The following is a 22,239-nucleotide window of genomic DNA, read 5'->3' as shown; positions in this document are numbered from 1 at the left end:
GCAATGTTGTCATTTATCTCAAGAGGGTTGGAATATAAAAGCAGCGATGTGCTACTGAGCCTTTATAAGGCTCTGGTTAGGCCCCATTTGGAGTACTGTGTCCAGTTTTGGGCCCCACATCTCAGGAAGGACATACTGGCACTGGAGCGTGTCCAGCGGAGATTCACACGGATGATCCCTGGAATGGGGGGTCTAACATATGATGAACGGCTGAGGATCCTGGGATTGTATTCATTGGAGTTTAGAAGGTTAAGGGGAGATCTAATAGAAACTTACAAGATAATACATGGCTTAGAAAGGGTGGACGCAAAGAAACTGTTTCCGTTAGGCGAGGAGACGAGGACCCGTGGGCACAGCCTTAGAATTAGAGGGGGTAAATTCAGAACAGAAATGCGGAGACATTTCTTCAGCCAGAGAGTGGTGGGCCTGTGGAATTCATTGCAGTGGAGGCCGGGACGCTAAATGGCTTCAAGGCAGAGATAGATAAATTCTTGATGTCGCGAGGAATTAAGGGCTACGGGGAGAATGCTGGTAGATGGAGTTGAAATGCCCATCAGCCATGATTGAATGGCGGAGTGGACTTGATGGGCCGAATGGCCTTACTTCCACTCCTATGTCTTATGGTCTTATATATGGGAACACCACCAGCTGGAAATTCCCCTCCAAGGCAATCACCGTCCTGAATTGGAACGATTTCGCTGTTCCTTCACTGTCACCGGGCTAAAATTCTGGAACACTCTTCCCAACAACACTGTAGGTGTACCGACACCACATGGACTGCAGCGATTCAAGGACAATTAGGGATGGGCAATAAATGTTTGACTAGCCAGCGATGCCCACAGCCCATTAGTAATTTTTAAAAAGATCTGGTCATTATCACATTGCTGATTGTGGGGGTTTTGTGGTGTTTCCCAAATTGCAACAATGACTACACTTCAAAAGTGCATCATTGGCTTTGAGATGTCTGATATTCATAAAGTTCAATGTAAATGCAATTACTTTGATGTATCTCTGCTGAGCTGCAGATGTAAATAGGCTGGTTAGCAGAAGTTCTGTCCTTGGCAACTCAGAACCTGACGCAAGTATCAATAATAAATATCCATTTAAAAAAAAGGTTGCAGAGCAGCACAGTGGCACAGTGGTTAGCATTGTTGCCTCAGGACACCAAGGTCCCAGCTCTGGGTCACTGTCCGTGTGGAATTTATCATAGAATTTACAGTGCAGAAGGAGGCCATTCGGCCCATCGAGTCTGCACCAGCTCTTGGAAAGAGCACACTACCCAAGGTCAACACCTCCCCCTATCCCAATAACCCAGTAACCCCACCCAACACTAAGGGCAATTTTGGACACTAAGGGCAATTTATCATGGCCAATCCACCTAACCTGCACATCTTTGGACTGTGGGAGGAAACCGGAGCACCCGGAGGAAACCCACGCACACACTGGGAGGATGTGCAGACTCCGCACAGTGACCCAAGCCGGATTCGAACCTGGGACCCTGGAGCTGTGAAACCATTGTGCTATCCACAATGCTACCATGTTGCACATTCTCCACGTGTTTGTGTGGGTTTTGCCCCCACAACCCAAAGATGTGCAAGGTAGGTCTCACGGTAGCATGGTGGTTAGCATCAATGCTTCACAGCTCCAGGGTCCCAGGTTTGATTCCCGGCTGGGTCACTGTCTGTGTGGAGTCTGCACGTCCTCCCTGTGTGTGTGTGGGTTTCCTCCAGGTGCTCCGGTTTCCTCCCACAGTCCAAAGATGTGCGGGTTAGGTGGATTGGCCATGCTAAATTGCCCGTAGTGTAAGGTTAATGGGGGGATTGTTGGGTTACGGGTATTCGGGTTACGTGGGTTCAAGTAGGGTGATCATTGCTCGGCACAACATCGAGGGCCGAAGGGCCTGTTCTGTGTTGTACTGTTCTATGTAGGTAAACCCAATTTCTAATGCCCTGAAAAAGAACGGTAGCATGGTGGTTAGCATCAATGCTTCACAGCTCCAGGGTCCCAGGTTCGATTCCCGGCTGGGTCACTGTCTGTGTGGAGTCTGCACGTCCTCCCTGTGTGCGCGTGGGTTTCCTCCGGGTGCTCCGGTTTCCTCCCACAATCCAAAGATGTGCGGGTTAGGTGGATTGGCCATGCTAAATTGCCCGTAGTGTAAGGTTAATGGGGGGATTGTTGGGTTACGGGTATACGGGTTACGTGGGTTTAAGTGGGGTGATCATTGTTCGGCACAACATCGAGGGCCGAAGGGCCTGTTCTGTGCTGTACTGTTCTATGTTCTATGTTCTATGCTATAATTTTGAAAGCGGCCACGTTTTATTGAATCCCAGCCCCTATTCTATAGAGCTGCATCCATGCAATTTAGTGTAATTAAAAATTAAAAATAAAATATTCCCCCATCACACCTAATGCAAAATGACTGAAGGTAGTTGTTACTGATAACCAACAGGCACATAATAATAAAGTTATAATTTCTGGGCTTGCACACACGAGGACAGGTTGTGTGACGGCGGGGGGAGGGTGGCCACGCTATTTGCCACACGCTATTTGCCAGTGACTCTGTGCACCGCATGTGAAGAGTTAAGTTTGGCGGATGCGCTGAGGAGGCTGCGGGATGTGAAGTAGCGGCTGCGACAGTATCTTTTATTTTGCTACATTTTGTTGTTGTGGCGCGTGGCCCTGCACAAGTAGCAGCAAAGCGGCTGCCGAGTCTGTTCCCCTCCCACAGCCGGGGCTTTCCTCAGCTTTCCGCCCACTGCTCTGCACTCCAGCTCGGTGCAGTGTGCGCTTCAGGCCTGCTCTCCTTCAACTTTACACCCGCGCCCAGAATCGCCTTTTCTCGCTTTCTCTCCGTCCTCTGCACCATGGGGAGACGAAAGAACAGACCCAGAAATCGAGACAGGAATGTAAACACCGACAATAAACCTGTAGGTACCGCGCCCTTTAATTTGCTATATATATGTATATAAGTGAACCTCCTGTTTTTTATAAAGTACCCGGGGTCCAGCTTTTGTTCGAGCGCTCACGTATTTCAAACCCGTCTTGTACAGTTTGCGACATCGCCGCCCAGAAAGGCCAAGCGAATGAACCCAACATTTTGTGTTTGAACTTTTTACTCCTTCACAGGCCATGGGCAGGGCCCCGTCGGCCTTGAGTCTGTTTGAGTGAGCCGCTTTCTCCAACAGCTGCATTCCATGTGGTTGATAGCACAGCGTTTGTTTGAAAGTTCCAGGGGTTTTAACTCTGGTAGTCATATATTTCCTAGTCAAGGTGGTGGTTGTGTGCCACGTGGGCCCGTTTGGCCTTGGAACTTTCAGGTGGTGGGTGTTGTGGGTTTGGGAGGTGCTGTCCACAAAGCCTTGGCAAGTTGCTGCATTGCATCTTGTGCTTGGCACACGTTGCTGCAACTGTGCACTGGTGGTGGAGGGAGTGAATGTTTAGGGTGATGGATGGGGTGCCAACGCAGAAGGAAAAAACAGTAAAATGGGGAAATAAGAATACTGATCCGAATTGTTGTCTCCTTGTGCAGATGGAGGTGGCTGCTTTGGCTTGGATGGTGTTGAGCTTCTTTAGTCTTATTTGAGTTACATTCATCCAGACAAGTGGAGAGTATCCACTATACTCCTGACTTGTGCCTTGGAGATGGGGAGAGGTTTTGGGGGATGGAATCAAGAACCAAGTCACTTTTTGCAGAGCCTCAGACCTACTTTTGTAGTCATTGTATTTTATGCGGTTGAAGTAGTCTACATGGACTTTTAACAAGGTCCTGCATGGGAGACTGGTCAAAAAGTTAAGAGTCCATGGGTTCTAAGGCAAATTGATCCAAAATTGGCTTAGTAGCAGGAGACAGAGGGGAATGGTCAAAGGTTGTTTCTGTGACTGGGAGTCCAGTGGTGTACTGCAGGGATTGGTGCTGGGTCTCTTGCTGTTTGTGTACATTAGATGTGAATTTGCTGGGTATGACCAGTACTGCTGAAGATGGTTGGGGTATGATCAGTAAGTTTGTAGATGTTGCCTGGGCTGAAGCATTGCAGCCATGAAGAGAGACTGGCTAGAGTGGAGATGTTTTCCTTAGACCAGAGAAGGTTGAGGGCAGAAATAAAAGCAAATTACTGCGGATGCTGGAATCTGAAACTAAAGAGAAAATGCTGGAAAATGTCAGGCTGAGGGCAGACCTCATTGAGATTTACAAAATTACAGGAGATGGTGGTGCGCTGTGGCCTTGAACTAATGAGTTATTGTGTAGGTGCGGGGGTTGGTTATCTCAGTTGGCTGGACTGCTGGTTCATGATATGGAGCGATGGCAACAGTGTGGGTTCAATTCCTGTACTGGCTGAGGTTATTGATGAAGGTCCTGCCTTCTCAACATTTTACATTTTATCCAGGTCTTGCTGCATATGGACTGTTTTATTATCTGAGGAATTGTGAAGGGAATTGAACACTGTGAAGATCCCCACTTCTGACCTTTATGGGTGAAGAAGCTGAAGATGTTTAGGCTTTGGGCACTGCCCTGAGGAATTTGTTTAGTGATAATCTGGGTCTGAGATGATTAACCTGAAGCAATGACAAACATCTTTGTTTAAACTAGGTATGGCTCAAGTCTGAATTTTCCCTCTGTTCCTATGCACTGAAATTTTATTTGGGTGCCTTGATGCTACAGTCGGTTAAATGCTGTCATGAGATTAGGAGTGATTATTTGTGAATCGTCCTCTGAAATTTAGCCCTTTTCATATTTGGACTAAGGCTGATGTGAGATCTGACACTGAGTGATTATCCTGGTTAGTAACGTATTTGAGTCATCCTTAATGATGGACATTGAAGACACCTGCCCTTCCCCTTCAAAGTGCATCTTGAGTCAGAGTTTTACAGCACAGCAAGAGGCCCTTTGGTCCATTGTGCCTGTGCCGGCCCTCGAGCGTCTGTATATTCCAATCCCATTTTCTAACAGTTGGCCTGAATGATATGGCATTTCAAGTGCTTATCTAAATGCTTCTTAAATGTTGGGGTTTCCCGTCTCCACCACCCTTTCAGGCAGTGAGTTCCAGATTCCCATGATCCTGTGGGTAAAGAATATTTTCCTCAAATTCCCTCAAAATCATCTTACCTTAAAGCTATTCCACTGCTCCCCCCCCCTCCCCCTGCCCCCCCCCCCCCCGAGTTTTGACCCCTCTATTAAGGGGAACAGTTTCTTCCTATCTACCCCATCTATGTCCTTCTGTGAGCCCCTGCTCATCTTGGCAGTTTTTCCAAATGACTTCATCATGGAGTACTGAGTCTTCAGCTGTGGGAGGGTGGTAGCTGGTATCAGCGGTAGGGTGATAGTTGGTATCAGCAGGAGGTTTCCTTGTTCGTGGTTGACCTGATGCCATGAGACCGAGATCCAGAGTCAATGTTGAGGACTCTATGGTGATACCTGGTGACTGTATCCATTGTGTGCTATCTCTGATGGATTTTTCCTGCGGGTGGGGTAGGATGCACCCAAAGATGTTGATGAACGAGTTCGGGATGTTGCTGAAAGATGTGAGCATGGTTGTCGGGTGGTTGTTTGTATAGTCTTTGGGTCCCAATTTGAATTTTGACAAGGCTATTGAAAAAGCATTTTGCAGAGTTGACTGGACAGGGTTTGCCTTTGTTGTGTCTGAATCCAGCGCCAAGATTGATGTCGGGTAGTCTGTCAGTTTTATGATTATAGTTTTTTTGTAGCAGTTTAGACACAACTGAGTGGCTTTCTAGGCCATTTTGGAGGGCAGTCAACTGCAATAGTGAGAATCTGGATATTGGCCCAGACTGCACAGGGATAACAGATTTCACTGATGGATATCCATGAACGCGTGTTCTTAAAACAATCTGGTAGCTTCATGGTCACTGTTAATGGTACTTATTCAGGCCTACAGAATGAATTCGCTGAATTTAAATACATCAACTACTGTGTTTCAATTTGAATTTGCATCTGGATCATTAGTTCAGGCCTGTGAAATACTAGGTCAGTAACATGAACTTCTGTAACTAACTCCTTAACTTCAGCTGGTTGTTCTATACTTCTCATGTCCCAAACCAAACCAGAGGCTGCTTTTAGATTAAATCCCTCTTCTTGTTGCTAATTGATTGTGGTGTTGTGCTTTTAGGAGTTATCCTGCAATGAAGCAACAATCCTTTCTCATTCCCAAAGGCAGATCAGCAAGTAGTCCCATAAGTATCTGCACAACAGAGTAGAAGTGCCTGGAACAAATACAGAAAATGTTAGATTTCCAGCATGTGGATTTGGATTTGTTTATTGTCACGTGTACTGACGTACAGTGAAAAGTATTTTTCAGCGAGCAGCTCAACAGATCATTAAGTACATGGGAAGAAAAGGGAATAAAAGAAAATACATAATAGGGCAACACAAGATATACAATGTAACTACATAAGCACTGGCATCGGATGAAGCATACAGGGTGTAGTGTTAATGAGGTCAGTCCATAAGAGGGTAATTTAGGAGTCTGGTGATAGTGGGGAAGAAGCTGTTTTTGAGTCTGTTCATGCGTGTTCTCAGACTTCTGTACCTCCTGCCCGATGGAAAAAGTTGGAAGAGTGAGTATGCCGGGTGGGAGGGATCTTTGATTATGCTGCCTGCTTTCCCCAGGCGGGAGATGTAGATGGAGTCAATGGATGGGAGGCAGGTTCGTGTAATGGACTGGGCGGTGTTCACGACTCTCTGAAGTTTCTTGCCTTCCTAAGCTGAGCAGTTACCATACCAGGCTGTGATGCAGCCCGATAGGATGCTTTCTATGGTGCATCTGTAAAAGTTGGTACGGGTTAATGTGGACATGCCGAATTTCCTTAGTTTCCTGAGGAAGTATAGGTGCTGTTATGCTTCCTTGGTGGTAGCGTCGACATGGGTGGACCAGGACAGATTTTTGGAGAAGTGCACCCCTAGGAATTTGAAACTGCTAACCATCTCCACCTGATGCTGACAGGGGTGTGTACAGTACTTTGCTTCCTGAAGTCAATGACCAGCTCTTTAGTTTTGCTGGCATTGAGGGAGAGATTGTTGTCGCTACACCACTCCACCAGGTTCTCTATCTCCCTCCTGTGTTCTGACTCGTCGTTATTCGAGATCCGGCCCACTATGGTCGTATCGTCAGCAAACTTGTAGATGGAGTTGAAACCAAGTTTTGCCACGCAGTTGTGTGTGTACAGGGAGTAGAGTAGGGGGCTAAGTACGCAGCCTTGCTGGGCCCCGGTATTGAGGACTATTGTGGAGGAGGTGTTATCGTTCATTCTTACTGATTGTGGTCTGTTGGTCAGAAAATTGAGGATCCAGTTGCAGAGTGGAGAGCCAAGTCCTAGGTTTTGTAGCTTTGATATGACCTTGGCTGGGATTATGGTGTTGAAGACAGAGCTGTAGTCAATAAATAGGAGTCTGATGTAGGAGTCCTTGTTTTTGAGATGCTCGAGGGATGAGTGTAGGGCCAGAGAAATGGCGTCTGATGTGGACCGGTTGCAACGGTATGCGAATTGAAGTGGGTCAAGGTGTTCCGGGGGTATGGAGGTGACGCGCTTCATGATCAACCAACCTCTCTGAGCACTTCATTACGACTGAAGTCAGGGCCACCGGACGGTAATCATTGAGGCACGTTGCCTGGTTCTTCTTTGGTACCTGTATGATGGTGGTCTTCTTGAAGCAGGTGGGGACCTCGGAGTGGAGTAAGGACAGGTTAAAGATGTCTGTGAATACCTCTGCCAGCTGGTCTGCGCAGGCTCTGAGTGCACGACCAGGGATCCCGTCCGGGCCCGTCGCCTTCCGCGGGTTCACTTTCAGGAAGGCCGATCTGACTGATGGTGGGGAAGCTGTGATGGTGGGTATGGGTGAATTATGGGCTGCTGGGACACTCGACAGCGGATTGTTGGTTACCTGCTCGAACCGAGCATAGGATGCATTAAGTTAATCGGGGAGGGGTGCACTGCTGCCAGAGATACTACTCGGCTTCGCTTTGTAGCCCGTTATGTTGTTTAGTCCTTGCCACAACGGCCGAGAGTCTGTCTGTGACTCTAACTTGGTTTGATATTCTCTCTTGGCATCTCGGATGGCTTCGCGGAGGTCATACCTGGATTTCTTGTATAGGTCAGGGTCGTCTGCCTTGAACGCCTTAGATCTGTCCTTCAGTAGAGAGTCAATCTCGCGATTGAGCCATGGTTTCCGGTTGGGGAACGTACGTACTGCTTTCTTTGGCAAGCAGTCGTCCACACATTTGCTGAGGAAGTCTGTCTACCCTGTCTTGTAAACCAGTTGACTGTCTCTAAGCAGTCACCTAAGAGCTCTTCTGTCTCCTCGGACCAGCACTGCACAACCTTCTTAGCTGGATTCTCCGCTTGAGTTTCTGCTTGTATGCCGGGGGAAGGAGCACTGCCTTATGGTCTGATTTCCCAAAGTGCGGTCGGGAGATGGAACGGTAAGCGCCCTTCATTTTTGAGTAGCAGTGGTCAAGAGTGTTGTTGCCCCTGGTGGGAGAGGAGATGTGCTGGTGGAATTTTGGCAGTACTCTCTTGAGGTTGGCCTTGTTGAAGTCTCCGGCCACGATGAACAAGGCCGGGTGTTCTGTTTCGTAGTTGTTTATAACTGTGTGCAGTTTGTTCAGCGCCTTCCTCACTTCTGCCTGTGATAATGGCTGAAGTGAACTCATGTGGAAGATAGTATGGGCGGCACTTCATGGTCAGGTATTCCAGGCCTGGGGAGCAGTAGGTCACCAGGGTTGCCACATCCAAGCACCAGGAGGAGTTGATGAGGAGGCACACCCCTCCACCCTTCGCTTTGCCTGATGATGCTGTGCGGTCCACTCGGTGAATTGAGAAGCCTTCAGCTTGTTTGGCACAGTCCTGTGAGACGGGGGTGAGCCATGTCTCGGAGCACACAGCAGTCTCTTACTTCCCTCGGAGGATGTTCAAGCCTGCAAGAGAAGATAAATTTGTTTATTTAGTTTTTTCTTGCCATGGTCTTATGGACCAGATCACCAAGACTTGGAGGTTGTAGTTTGGACAACCCTATTGTAAATGCTTCCTGTTCATATGCAAACGGATGACACAAAAAGCAAAGCTTTTACAAGATGTATGCTTTTTTCAGTTTGTAATATAAGGTGTCATGCAGAGGAGTTGAGTTAAACCATGCTGTGGTAAAAATTGCAACAGTACTTTAACGGTTAAATATCTATATTTTTTTTCTTCGTTTACAGGGTTGGGGAGCTGGTTATCAGGAGATTATTAAAGAAAACAAACTTTATGAAGAATATTACCAAGAACTGAAGATTGTTCCTGAGGGGGAATGGGACCAGTTTATGGCAACCATGAGAGAACCATTGCCAGCTACTATTCGGATAACTGGATATAAAAGGTACTTGAGCGAGAACTGGATTAGTGGGCTGAACTTTTGTGGTAGACAAATGGGGAGACTGAGTAGTAAATCACTTGGCAATTTCCAGTGTATGCAAATGCACACTTAGCTGTGGAAATCAGGAATTTGCTGAGTTTCTGTTGGAGTTGCTGTGCCTCTCGAGAAGCTTCATTCCAACAGTGCATTGCTGAAAAACTGGGTATTGAAACGCATGAAGGGTTTGTGTGAATGCACATCAAATAGCAGAATTTTTAGAGCTTATTCATTAAAGTTTAAGTGCATTTGTAATTGTCTTCATTCCAAGGATGCTCTTTCCAAGTGCCAGTGCAGACTCGATGGGCTGAATAGTCTCCTTCTGCACTGTAAATTCTATAATTCTATAATACAAACATCTATGATACAAACAATCTCGGGTACTGAAATTCACCTTTAAAATTGTGAACTCTCATTCTTTCAGATTTTTTACGTGTGTGATTTAAAATCCAAGAGAACACTTTTTTTTAAAAAAACATTTGCTTTCTGTCTCTAAACATCTCTCTCAATCCTTTCTTTCTTTCCCTAGATTTTGCTTTCTGTACATGATTTCGACGTTGAATTAACTATTTTAACTTGTAATTATACTCCCCAATTTGAGACCCCACTGTCTTCAGTCTGATTAATTAACACTGTTGCTTGCCCTGTTCACAAGCGTCGGATCCTGGATGGACCATTTTGGATTACTGATTGCTGCAATCATATTGCAAAATTCCACATAAAGCCCGTGAGTGAGTGTAAATGTAACTAATGGTGAGCGTATTTGTTCCCCAATCATGGCAAAATCCCACCAAATGGGCCAGTGGTAGAGAACAGAAAGAAGTTGCATTTTTATAGTGACTTCTATGTCCTCTGTATTACCCAGTCGGTTAGAGAATGACTTTTGAAACACGGTCCTGGTTGTTGCCTAGACAAATGCACTGGCCAATTAATGCATGGCAAGATCCCACAAAGTATTTTGTGAGGATAGCTGTACAAACCCCACCCCACTCCAAGTAGACTGCATTCCTCATGTCTTGGATTAATAGCCCACTGTTAACAACTATTCTGTGTCAAAGTACATTGGAGTTTGTGTGCTGTCGCTGTCTTGTCAGTTTGACAAACTTATTATAGGTCAGTTTTTGGCATGCTAAAATAGTAAAAACATTATTGTTGAGTTTTCATTTCTAACAATATAACCGTATAAAAACAAATGTTCTAAGTTGCAATATAAAAGAAACACAACCATGGTGGCGCAGTGGTTAGCACTGCTGCCTCATGGCACTGAGGACCTGGGTTCAATCCCGGCTCTGGGTCACAGTCCGTGTGGAGTTTGCACATTCTGACCGTGTTTGCATGGGTCTCACCCCCACAACCCAAAAATATGCAGGATAGGTGGATTGGCCATGCTAAATTGACCCTTTAATCTTTTTATTGCCACAACTAGGCTTAAATTAACACTGCAATGAAGTAACTGAAAAGCCCCCAGTCGCAACAGTGCTAACTACTGTGTTATCGTGCTGCCCAATAAAATAGAACCAATGGTATAGCTCGCATCCAAAAAAAAAAACTACCCTTCCAACTGGTTAAAATAAACTAACCCCCCCCCCAAATAACTGACGGTGACTAACTCTTTAAAAAAGGAAATGAATGGCTGCCATCTCAGAGCGAGCCCCTCAACCGACCCCATGACGGTTTATTTGATCTTCTCCATGAAGTCACCCAACCAGGCCGAGGCATCGGGTGGAGGAGGAGACCCCCACTCAAGCAGAACTCGTCTCCAGGCTATTAATGAGGCAAAGGTGAGAAGGTATACCTTCACCCCCATCTGCAGAACTGGTGAGTCCATTATCCTGAAAATGGCCACCAAAGTCAAGGCGTTCGACATTAAGAATTAGCGACATGGTGTTAAAGAAAGAGACCCAAAATCTCCACAACTTGGGCACACAACCAGAGTGTGATTTAGCTCCCCCCCCCCCCCCCCCCCCCCCCCCCCCCCCCGCCCCCAAGAGCAGCGCACACACTTGCCCTCCACCCCTGAAAAGAAACCACTCAGGAAATATACCACCTTAAACTGGATCCCAATCAGATATGGCTAAAGACAGAATCCTCCTCATTAGGCAGGATGGTGGTGAGAAGGGAAATGAGGGAGACTTTCGCAAAAGTTATGAATCGGGACGTGTTGGAACTTTTGTAAAACGTATCGCACTTTTGCAAGTTCAATTACTTTACCGATAGCTCCTCAAAACTGGCGAATCTTTCTTCCACAAACAAGTCCCCAAACCTCTCGAGCTGCTTCCCCTCCCATGACCTAAATGTAGAGTCTAAACTGAATGGCGCAAAAAGATGGTTATCACAAATAGGGGCCAACAAAGGCATGGAGCTCAGCTTAAAATGTCTAAATTGCTTCCATATCCTCATGGTGGATACCACCACCGGATTCAAAGAAAACCTTGCAGGAGAGAATGGAAATGAGGCAGTTACCAAGGCACCCAAGCTAGAGCCCTTACAAGAACTCTCCTCCAACTGTCCCCATATGGACGCCGGATAACAAACCCACCCCAACGCCACCTAAATGTTGGCTGCCCAATAATAGAATAACAAATTGGGTAACACTAAACCCCCCAACTGTGTCTCCGTCTGGAGAAACATCCTATGGATCCTTGGGGTCTTGCCCGCCCAAATAAAGGAGGACACCAACTTGTTAAACCTAACAAAAAGGGATTTGAGGAAAGTAAATAGAGACCTAGTCTGGACCCTGCCCACCTAGGACAGGGGACGGTTATCCAACTTTTGAAAGTCAGATTTACCCCCACTCAATAGCCTAGTTCAATTCATAAAGTGAGGCCAATCATGGCCACCTGGATATCCAGATAATGAAAGCTAGATCTGGCAAGGCTAATAGATAACACCCCCATATTTGCTCCCCTCCCCGGGGGATTGACAGGAAGCATTCACTCTTATCCAGATTCAACTTCGACCCAGAAAAAGAGCCAAAGCTCCAAGGAACTTCATTACCTCATCCTTAGTGGAAACTGTATCCATAATACAAAGGAGCAGGTTGTCTGCATACAAAGGCACCCTATGTTCCCTCCCTCTCCAGCTTATTCCCTTCCATTTATGGGAAGATCTCAACGTTATGCCAATGATTCAATCGCGAAAGCAAACAAAAGCATAGACAATCGGCACCCATGTTCAACAAAAAATACTCAGCGCTCACGCCGTTAGTGCCAATACTAGACATGGGGGAGTTGTACAATAATCAAACCCACAAAAAGAACTTTTGCCCCAAACTAAACCTCGCAAGAATCTCAAAGATATCCACCCTATCAAATGCTTTCTCGGCTATCCATGGATACAATCACCTCTAGCTCGGGCACAGGAGAGGGGGAAAGAACGCTACTCAACTACCCGTTGTATATTGCCGACCCTTGACAAAAGCTGTCTGGTCTTCCGCAATCTCTTCTGTGAGACAGGGCTCAAAACTTTGGCATCTGCGTTCAAAAGCGATTTCATCCACATTCCGTGGGGTCCTTGTCCTTCTTCAGGATAAGAGAGATAGAAGACTGTGCAAGTGGAGAGGGCAATAAACCCCAAGACAAAAACTCATTGACCATGTCCAATTTTAATTGAGTCAGCTGACCCGCAAACATTTTGTAGAGCTCTATGGCGAACCCATCAGGGCTGGGGACTTTACCCATTTGCATTCATCCAGTATCTTTCAATATCTCCTCGGCCATCTAAAAATTTGACCATGTCCGAACTCTTCTCTGGGTAGCTGATCTACAAAGATTTTGTAGAATGTCTTGAATGTCACGTTAATGTTGCCCTGGGCAGAAGCCAAACTGCCACTCTAATCTTTAATCTATGATCTCCCGGTAAGCCGCTTGTCGCCTCAGCTGATGGGTAAAAGAGGACTGATCTTTTCCCCATATTCACAGAATACCCCCCTCGCTTACCATCTTCACTGTTGACAGCAGTTCAGACTGTATCTGCAGCTCCTTCCTTCTCGCCAGAATCTCTGGAGTAGAGCCAAACGAGTACAGATAGTCCACCTCCATGATAGAATCCACCAGCTTCTGCCGCTCCACCCTCTCAGTTCTGTCCATATCTGCCTTGTCGGCGACTCTCTCTCTCGCTCTCGTGCTCTCTCTCTCTCTCTCTCTCCCCCCCCCCCCCCCCCCAATAACCATCTTAAGGGCTTTCCATGGCAAGGAGGGTGAGACAGACTCGTTCTTATTCAACCTGACATATTCCTCAATCGCAAAAGACAGACCCCAGCAAAATCAGATTTCTGCTAATAGCGCTGCATTCAACCTCCATGGTGGGCGCCTGGGCCTGGCTCTAGAACCGGGATCACAAAGTGTGGCACGTGATCCAAAATTACAATAACTGAGTACCCTGCCTTTCTCGCACAGGGGAGAAAGGACCTACCTACCATAAAAAAGGTCAATCCTGGAATAAACCTGAAAGACCCGGCCCGGGGGGGGGGGGGGGGGGGGGGGGGTTTGGATTCCTTATCTCTTGGGTGTAAAAACCACCACCGATCATCCCTGTCCCATCTGCTCCAGAAAAGCTTACAACGCCTTTGCTTTTTCTGATGGCGCTGTCAACTTGGGCCTAGATCGATCCACTTTCGGATGTAGCACACAGTTTAAATTTCCCCTTCCTACCTCCCAAAATATTAGTTGATGCAAGTCCAAGTCGGGACTGTAGGCTAGGAACCTCCTAACAAGCCCTGCATCATTCCAATTTGGCACATAGACATTGACCAGAACCACCGATGTGCCTGTCAAAGACCAGCTGACTATCACATATCTACTGTTGGGGTTGCCCATGGTCTTTGTGAACCTGGTTATTGATCAATATCGTTTCTCTCGCGCTCTCTCTCCTTCCCCATCTCTCTCTCTCTCTCTCTCTCTCTCTCTCTGCCAACACATATATATACAAGGCACCCCAATACCCTATGCCACCCTAACAATCAGAAACCTCAAGAACAACCAATTAACTCAAACCATTCCCATATTATTTTAACAAAGGCCTCCGCCTCCTCCGGTGCATTGAAATAATAGTCCGTCTACTCATAAGTTACTCGAAGCCTCGCCGGGTTTCCACCCCAAACAAACTCCTCTTATTAGGGCGGCTTTGGCCTTGTTGAAAGCAGTCCACTCCCTTGCCAGTTCAGTTCCAATATTTACAACCCTATGCTCTTTGGCCCACTTCAGGACCCGTTCCTTCTCTTGGAAGCTGTGGAACCTTACAGTGACTGCTCGTGGTTCATTCGGCCGGGGCCTCTGACAGAGTGCCCGATGGGCCCTGTCCAGCTCTGGAGGGGATGTGAATACACCCTCCCCCCATCATCAAGCCAAACATTTACGGACAGTACACGGTGGAAATCGGGCCTTCCACACCCTCTTGCTACCCCACGGTTTTGAGGTTTTACCCCCTGAGCAGTTTTTGAGGTAGTTAACCTCAAGGGCAGCACGGTAGCATTGTGGATAGCACAATTGCCTCACAGCTCCAGGGTCCCAGGTTAGATTCCGATTTGGGTCACTGTCTGCACATCCTCCCCGTGTGTACGTGAGTTTCCTTCGGGTGCTCCGGTTTCCTCCCACAGTCCAAAGATGTGCAGGTTAGGTGGATTGGCCATGGTAAATTGCCCTTGGTGTCCAAAATTGCCCGTAGTGTTGGGTGGTGTTACTGGGTTATGGGGATAGGGTGGAGGTGTTGACCTTGGGTAGGGTGCTCTTTCCAAGAGCTGGTGCAGACTCGATGGGCCGAATGGCCTCCTTCTGCACTGTAAATTCTATGATTAACCGTAGCCCTCAGCATCTTATTCCCACAGCCATCACATAGATCTCAGTCTCCAGCGAGGCAATTTGGTCAACAAAGCCGTCTCCACCACACTATGCTCCTTTACTTTCTGCGTGGTTTTCTGCAGCTTTGACCGTATGGGACCCAGGGCCTCTTCTATCAACTTTAGAAGGTCCCCAGACATAACTTTCCGCTGCTTATTGAACTCTCTCAAATTTGGTTGCCAGAACACCAGGAAACACAATCATAGAACATAGAACAGTATAGCACAGAACAGTCCCTTCGGCCCTCGATGTGCCGAGCAATGATCACCCTACTCAAATCTCGTATCCACCCTATTCCCGTAACCCAACAACCCCCCCTTAACCTTACTTTTTAGGACACTACGGGCAATTTAGCATGGCCAATCCACCTAACCCGCACATCTTTGGACTGTGGGAGGAAACCGGAGCACCCGGAGGAAACCCACGCACACACGGGGAGGACGTGCAGACTCCGCACAGACAGTGACCCAGCCGGGAACCGAACCTGGGACCCTGGAGCTGTGAAGCATTTACGCTAACCACCATGCTACCGTGCTGCCCCTATCGGCCATTATTGGAGTGGCTGGGGTTATAGGATCAGCCTTCGCCATTTTCTCCACAGAGGAACCTCATGAAGTTGCTGAATCCATCGATAAAGTTCTATCTGCAGGGTTCTTTCCTCTAGTATTCCTTTAACATGAGCACCGTATATTATCAATTAGATGAGAGTTTTCATTAAAGTAACCCCAGAAACTGGGCATAAAAAGGCCAAAATCAGCTACCCTGTTGGGAGCGACCTCTCCCTGCGTGCCGCCACCAGAAGTCGGCACACTAAAATAATGAGCCAAATTCATTTTCACTTAATTTATAATTGTAGATATTAATTTATAACTGTAGTTATTGTACCACAATGTAGTTCTATATGCTGCCCTGAGGCAGTTGAAACAGTAATGAGTCTGAGGATTCCAAATTCTAGTCCTGTTGCAGGATTTGAGCACGTCACTCTTAGGCTGACGCTCAGTGCAGTTCTGATGAAGTGCTGCACTGTCGGAGTAGCTGTCTAATATTTACCCACAGCTAAAATGTACTTGCAGTACAATAGAGCCATTTTAAAATGCAGTAATGTCAATTGTAGTGACATTGTCAGCTGCTAAAATATTGTTGATTCAGTTAGGCTGTTTTTAAAAGTTTTTTTTTTGATAAATTTAGAGTCACCGAGTAATTATCTTTTCCAATTAAGGGGCAATTTAGCATGGCCAATCCACCTAACCAGCACATCTTTTTGGTTGTGGGGATGAAACCCACGCAGACGTGGGGAGAGTCTGCAAACTCCAGGACCTGAGCCCTTGCTCCGCAGTTCCAGTGCTAACCACTGCGCCACATGCTGCCCTATTAAATCACTCTTTGATCAAAATACCTTTTATTGTAATTAATTCTTTAGTTTGACTGCTTCTGGTCATCTATTTTCTTTTTAGTAAAATAAGGAAAAAACATCTTCCATATGTTATTTATATTTTTAAACATGTGTTTAGGTGGAAGAATTTATCGAGAAAAGAAGATTATCTTTGGCATGTAACCTGATACATGTGTATTTTATAAATCTCTTTGGGAGGCTTGGAATAAAGTTGGTTTCTCCTTCATGGGAAAATTACTTCTCTTGCTAAATATTCACCACATCATTTTCTTTGCTCAGAAATGTTTTTTTCTTTCCGTGTTTGTTTTATAAAGTCATGCAGAAGAGATTTTGCGGTGCCTGAAAACAAAATATTTCCAAGAATTGCAAGACTTGGAGGTGGATGGGCAAAAGATTGAGGCCCCACAGCGTTTGAGCTGGTAAGAAATTTGCACAAAAAAAGTGGCATTGAAGTTGTTCTCTTCAACAGTTGGGTTAAAATGGCAAATTCTCTTGCAGGTATCCAAGTGAATTAGCTTGGCATATTAACATTAGCAGGAAGATGCTGAGAAAGTCACCTGTGCTGGAGAAGTTCCACCAGTTCCTTGTTAGTGAGACAGAGTCTGTAAGTATTCAGGAATGCTTCACTTAAAAAAAACAAAAACACCAATGATGCGGAAAGATGGAAATGGAAAAGAACCAAGTTATTAATTTACTCCATAAATTGCTGAAAAAAGACATTTCGCCAAAGTTTTCATCTTGCACGCATCAAGGCAATCGCAAGAATACCAATGTCACGGGAAACAGCAACTTTAAACTGTATGGGAAGAGCGTACTGATTGTTTGGCAATTGGACTCTATCGAGGTGTTGCCATGAAGAATGCCTTGCTAATGGTGATTGGCAGTAAGTGCCAAGCATTGTTTGAAAATTTCAACTAGATAGCTTGACTCTGGTCAAGGCATCACCCTGAGAGGAATGCACATTCTCCCATTTCCCCCCACCAGCCTCCGTATGCAAGGCATAATCCTGCGCCATTTTCGCCAATTCCAGCGTGATGCCGCCAACAAACACCGTCTTTCCTTCACTCCCTCTGTCAGCATTCCGCAGAGACCGTTCCCTCTGAGATAATCTAGTCCACCATTCCCAGTATCTCTCCCATCACCCATGGCACCTTCCCATGCAATCGCAGAAGGTGTAACACCTGCCCCTTTTCCCCTCTTCCATGCTTAACATACCAGGCCCAAAACACACATTCCAGGTTAAGCAGCGTCTCTCTTGCACACCTTCCAATTTGGTCTATTGCATTCGCTGCTCCCAATGTGGTGGTCTCTATATTGGAGAGACCAAACGCAGACTGGGTGATCGCTTTGCCGAGCACCTTCTGTCTGCGTGCATTCATGTCCCTGACCTTCCTGTTGCTTGTCATTTTAATATAAGACCCTGCTCCCATGCCCACATGTCTGTCCTTGGCCTGCTACAATGTTCCAGTGAAGCTCAATGCAAACTGGGGGAATAACATCTCATCTTCCGGTTAGGCACACTACAGCCTTCTGGTCTCAACATCGAATTCAACAACTTCAGATGATTCGCTGTACCCTACCGCGACCCATTTGTTTTCATCCCATTTCATTTTAACTGTTTTTTACCATTTCTTTCTCTCTTGTCTTTCTTTCTAGATATTCACCTCCCCGCCCCCCACATCTTATCCACCTTTCATTATCCTTTCTCTCCTTTGCTCCCCGCTTCCCCTCCCCCCCCCCACATCTACATATGTCATAGTTCACTCTCTGATGTTAGTTTCTCTGCAGTTTGGCCGTTCACACCTTTTTGTTCTCTGGGGATTGCCATTAGCACTCGTTACCCTAGCTTTCTGTGGCTATTAGCATCCCGTTTCTCTAGGTTTCTGTGGCGATGACTCCTCTTTGGTTCTCACTCCACAGTACTGTATAAATATTTCCAACTTTCTCTATCTTTAGCTTTGACAAAAGATCATCTGGATTTGAAACTTTAGCTCTTTTCTCTCCCTACAGATGCTGCCAGACCTGCTGAGATTTTCCAGCATTTTCTTCTTAATGGCTGTCACTTATTTGGTTCAGCTTGTCATCAAGCCCAAAAGATGTTCTGCCTATCACACAAATGAGTAACGTGGTATATGAATTTCAGTGCCAGTGTCATGCTATTTATGTAGGCCGTACATCTCAAATGCATGTGCCTGCCCTGTTTGCAATGGGAAAGGTAGAGAATCTACCCAACCAGCTCATGCTTGTAAAATTAAAACACTGTCCAACGTTAGATGCGATGGGTCTACATTTGCTAAACAATCCTCAGTGCGCTAAAACTTACACTGATGATCAATTTAAGATTGTTATTTGAGCTGACAATGAAGCGCACTTGCATGTACTGGAAACTAAATATATTAAATACACAGGGCACTTTGCACACAAATAGAACATGTAAACATATTGCACCTGCTTCACCTAAACAAAATAAGTGATAGCCATTCGCTGGTTTATTTTTCAGGGCAGTGCCATGACCAATCATAAGTCAAGCTATTTGGTTTAAATTTGTCAGTCACCTTAACAGTTGCATTCCACATGGCAACACCTCGACCAATCAGAGTCCAGTTGCCAACCAATCAGCACTCTCTTCTCCTACAGTACACCGTTGTTTGTACCCTGACATGGATCCTGTACCAGCCTCCCCGAACAGGCGCCGGAATGTGGCGACTAGGGGCTTTTCACAGTAACTTCATTTGAAGTCTACTTGTGACAATAAGCGATTTTCATTTCATGTTCTTGTGAATGTCCAAAATGAATGCAAGATGAAAAGCTTCGTCAACATGCTTTTTTTTTTCAATAACACTCAAGTTCTTTTGGTATTCTATGAATGTTTCTCTTAGTTTATGAATGGATCATCATTTTAAAATAAAGAAATTGCATAGCTTAGTTAATATCACAAATACAAAAACTCAGAATATATTTATGCTGGGTATTTCGACTTGTATTTATTTGTAAATTCGTTTTTGGTGTAATTTGTAGGATGATAGAAATACAGTAATTTTCTTCAAATCTAAAAGTTTTTACATTTAATGGAAACGTCATTAAACATGCGGGCAATTTTTAATGTGAAAATATTCCTATCTTTGTCTTATCATGGCATCCAAAAACCCTAAATGAATATTTGACAATTTTAAGCATTATTTTGCATGTTGTAACTTTCCACCAAGAACTATGCTGTTCAAAAGATCTTGAACCTAATAAGAATTGTGGTGAATTAATATTTTATTGAATCTAGAGAAGTATGCAGTGGGGTTCTCCAGGGATTGGTATTGGGACTATTGCTTTTCTTGCTGTTCTGTATATAGAACAGTGAGCCTAACGTCGGTAGTTGGAGCCCATTATCAAGGATTTCATAGCACAGCATTTGGAAAGCAGTGATGTAATCTGGCAAAGCCGGCATGGATTTACAAAAGGGAAATCATGCTTGACAAATCTACTAGAATTTGTTGTAACTAGTACAGTTGACCAAGGAGAACCAGTGGATGTGGTTTATTTAGAATTTCAGAAGGCTTTCGACAAGGTCTCACATAGCAGATTACTGTGTAAAGTTAAAGCGCATAGGATTGCGGGTAGTGTCATGAGATGGATAGAAAACTGGTTAGGAGATGGGAAGCCAAAAGTTGGAATAAATGGGTCTTTTTCTGATTGGCAGGCAGTGACTAGTGGGGTGCCACTAGGATCTGCACTAGGATCCCAATTGTTCACATTATTTCTTAATGATTTGGATGAGGGAAGTAAATATATTGGGTGGGATTTTCCCATGCCGCGCCGTTTGGGAGAATCGCTGTTCCTGCCGGATTTTCATGCAACGCCGGTCTGACGCCATTCTGCCATTGTCCCAGCCGACGAGAACGGCATCACCGAGTTTGGTGCCGCGCCGCCCGGAGAATAGCCAGAGGGGCTAGGTTAGGCGATTCTCGGGCCCCCCGGTATTCAACGGCCTGGATGGGCCGAATGCCCCGTCGTGGTTCACACCTGCAAAATAAAATCGTCAGCCAGTCGTGCAGCCATGCTCGGGGGGTGGGTGTTCGGGGCAGGGGGCCTCCGTGTTCCGGGGAGGGTTTTCCGCGGGAGGGACATGCCTGCCATGGCTGCCATCCCGCCCGCATGACCAGCCCACGGTGGCGCAATTAGGAGAGATGGGCAAAACTGGGCGGTGGACGGATACTGTGGGCAGGGGTCAGGGTACCTGCATGTCTAGCGACACCAGCCAAATGGGACACACGTGTATCCCATGGCACCTGGCTGTTGAGGTGTCAATGCGCCATCCTTAAACATGTTGTATCACCCCTCCCACCCGCAGACCCTAATGTTTGGACACCAGCCAGTGATGTTTGCTGCCGTGGTGGGAGCTCTTCAGTACATGGGGTGTGTCCCACAGCGCTAACGGCGATGCCCACATCATGCCATTTGTGCCTCACTGCTGACTGGGTGCTGGTGGCCACGTCTTGGTCACAGGATCGCCCTCTGGTATTCCACTGCATCCAGCAGTGTCTCCAGTTCGTGGTCTTGTAACCTGTGGGTGGCACGGCGGGGCGCAGCCATTTCTCCTGTGCGCGCATAGCGCACATAAAGTGATGCAGCGCCGCGTCGTCCAGGCGTCGTGCGCTGACGGCACCGCTCTGGCGCCACATCCGCCGTGCTCGTGGCGCAGCTTCTGGCCCCTTTTCAGGGCCTGAATCGATGCTGCCGGCGGACCGTTTGCGCCGTCATGAAACGTGACGACGTTCACGATTGCGCTGACGCTCTGAGATCCCCGCCCATTATCTCCAAATTTACAGGTGATGCAAAGTTGGATGGGAGGGGGAGCTGTGAGGAGAATGCAGTGATGTTTCAGCAGGATTTAGACAGGCTGAGTGAGTGGGCATATGCATGGCAGATGCAGTATAATGTGGATAAATGTGAGGTTATCCACTTTGTCAGGAAAAAATAGGGGTAGATTATTATTTGAATGAGTGTAAATTGAGAGAGGTGAATGTTCAGCGAAACCTTGGTCTCCTTGTGTATCAGTCACTGGAAGTATGCGCGCAGGTACTGTAGGCAGTAAAGAACGCAAATGGTATGTTGGCCTTCATAACGAGAGTATTTGAGTATAGGCATACGGATGTTTTACTGCAATTGTACAAGGCATTGGTGAGGCCACACCTGGAACATTGTGTGCAGTTTTGGTGTCCTTATCTGAGGTAGGATGTTCTTGCTATGGACGGAGTGCAGGAAAGGTTTACCAGACTGATTCCTGGGATGGCGGGACTAAATCGGTTAGGATTATATTATTTGGAGTTTAGAAGAGTGCTTATGGAAAATTTAAGGAAAATTTCTCATAGAATTTTATAAACTTCTAGCGGGATTAGACAGGGTAGATTTGAAAAGAATGTTCCCGATGGTGGGGGAGACCAGAACTCGGGGTTATAGTTTGAGGACTGAGGTGAGGGAAAAGTTTCTTCACCCAGAGAGTGGTGAATCTGTGGAATTCACTACCACAAAAGGAAGTTGAGGCCAAAATGTTGTGTAATTTCAAGGAGGAGTTAGATATAGTTCTTGGGGCTAAACGGATCAGCGGATATGGG

The 22,239-nt window shown here is 46.3% G+C and overlaps 1 protein-coding gene across 1 annotated transcript in view; it reads left to right on the top strand.

Annotated features, from left to right (window-relative positions):
- The first annotated feature begins 2,524 nt into the window (after positions 1-2,524).
- Positions 2,525-22,239, top strand: part of nsun2 (NOP2/Sun RNA methyltransferase 2) — a 76,647-nt gene continuing 56,932 nt past the window's right edge. The window contains exons 1-4 of the mRNA XM_038797194.1: positions 2,525-2,927; positions 9,213-9,370; positions 16,948-17,052; positions 17,132-17,237. Of these exons, the coding sequence (XP_038653122.1) occupies positions 2,865-2,927; positions 9,213-9,370; positions 16,948-17,052; positions 17,132-17,237 (432 nt within the window). The 5' untranslated portion in view covers positions 2,525-2,864. The remainder of the gene's footprint in view (positions 2,928-9,212; positions 9,371-16,947; positions 17,053-17,131; positions 17,238-22,239) is intronic.

This window comes from Scyliorhinus canicula, chromosome 5 (assembly GCF_902713615.1).
Source record: "Scyliorhinus canicula chromosome 5, sScyCan1.1, whole genome shotgun sequence".
In the NCBI taxonomy this organism is placed as follows: Eukaryota; Metazoa; Chordata; class Chondrichthyes; order Carcharhiniformes; family Scyliorhinidae; genus Scyliorhinus; species Scyliorhinus canicula.
Note: the sequence above shows the minus strand (reverse complement) of the source record. Positions and strands in the feature narration are given on the sequence as shown.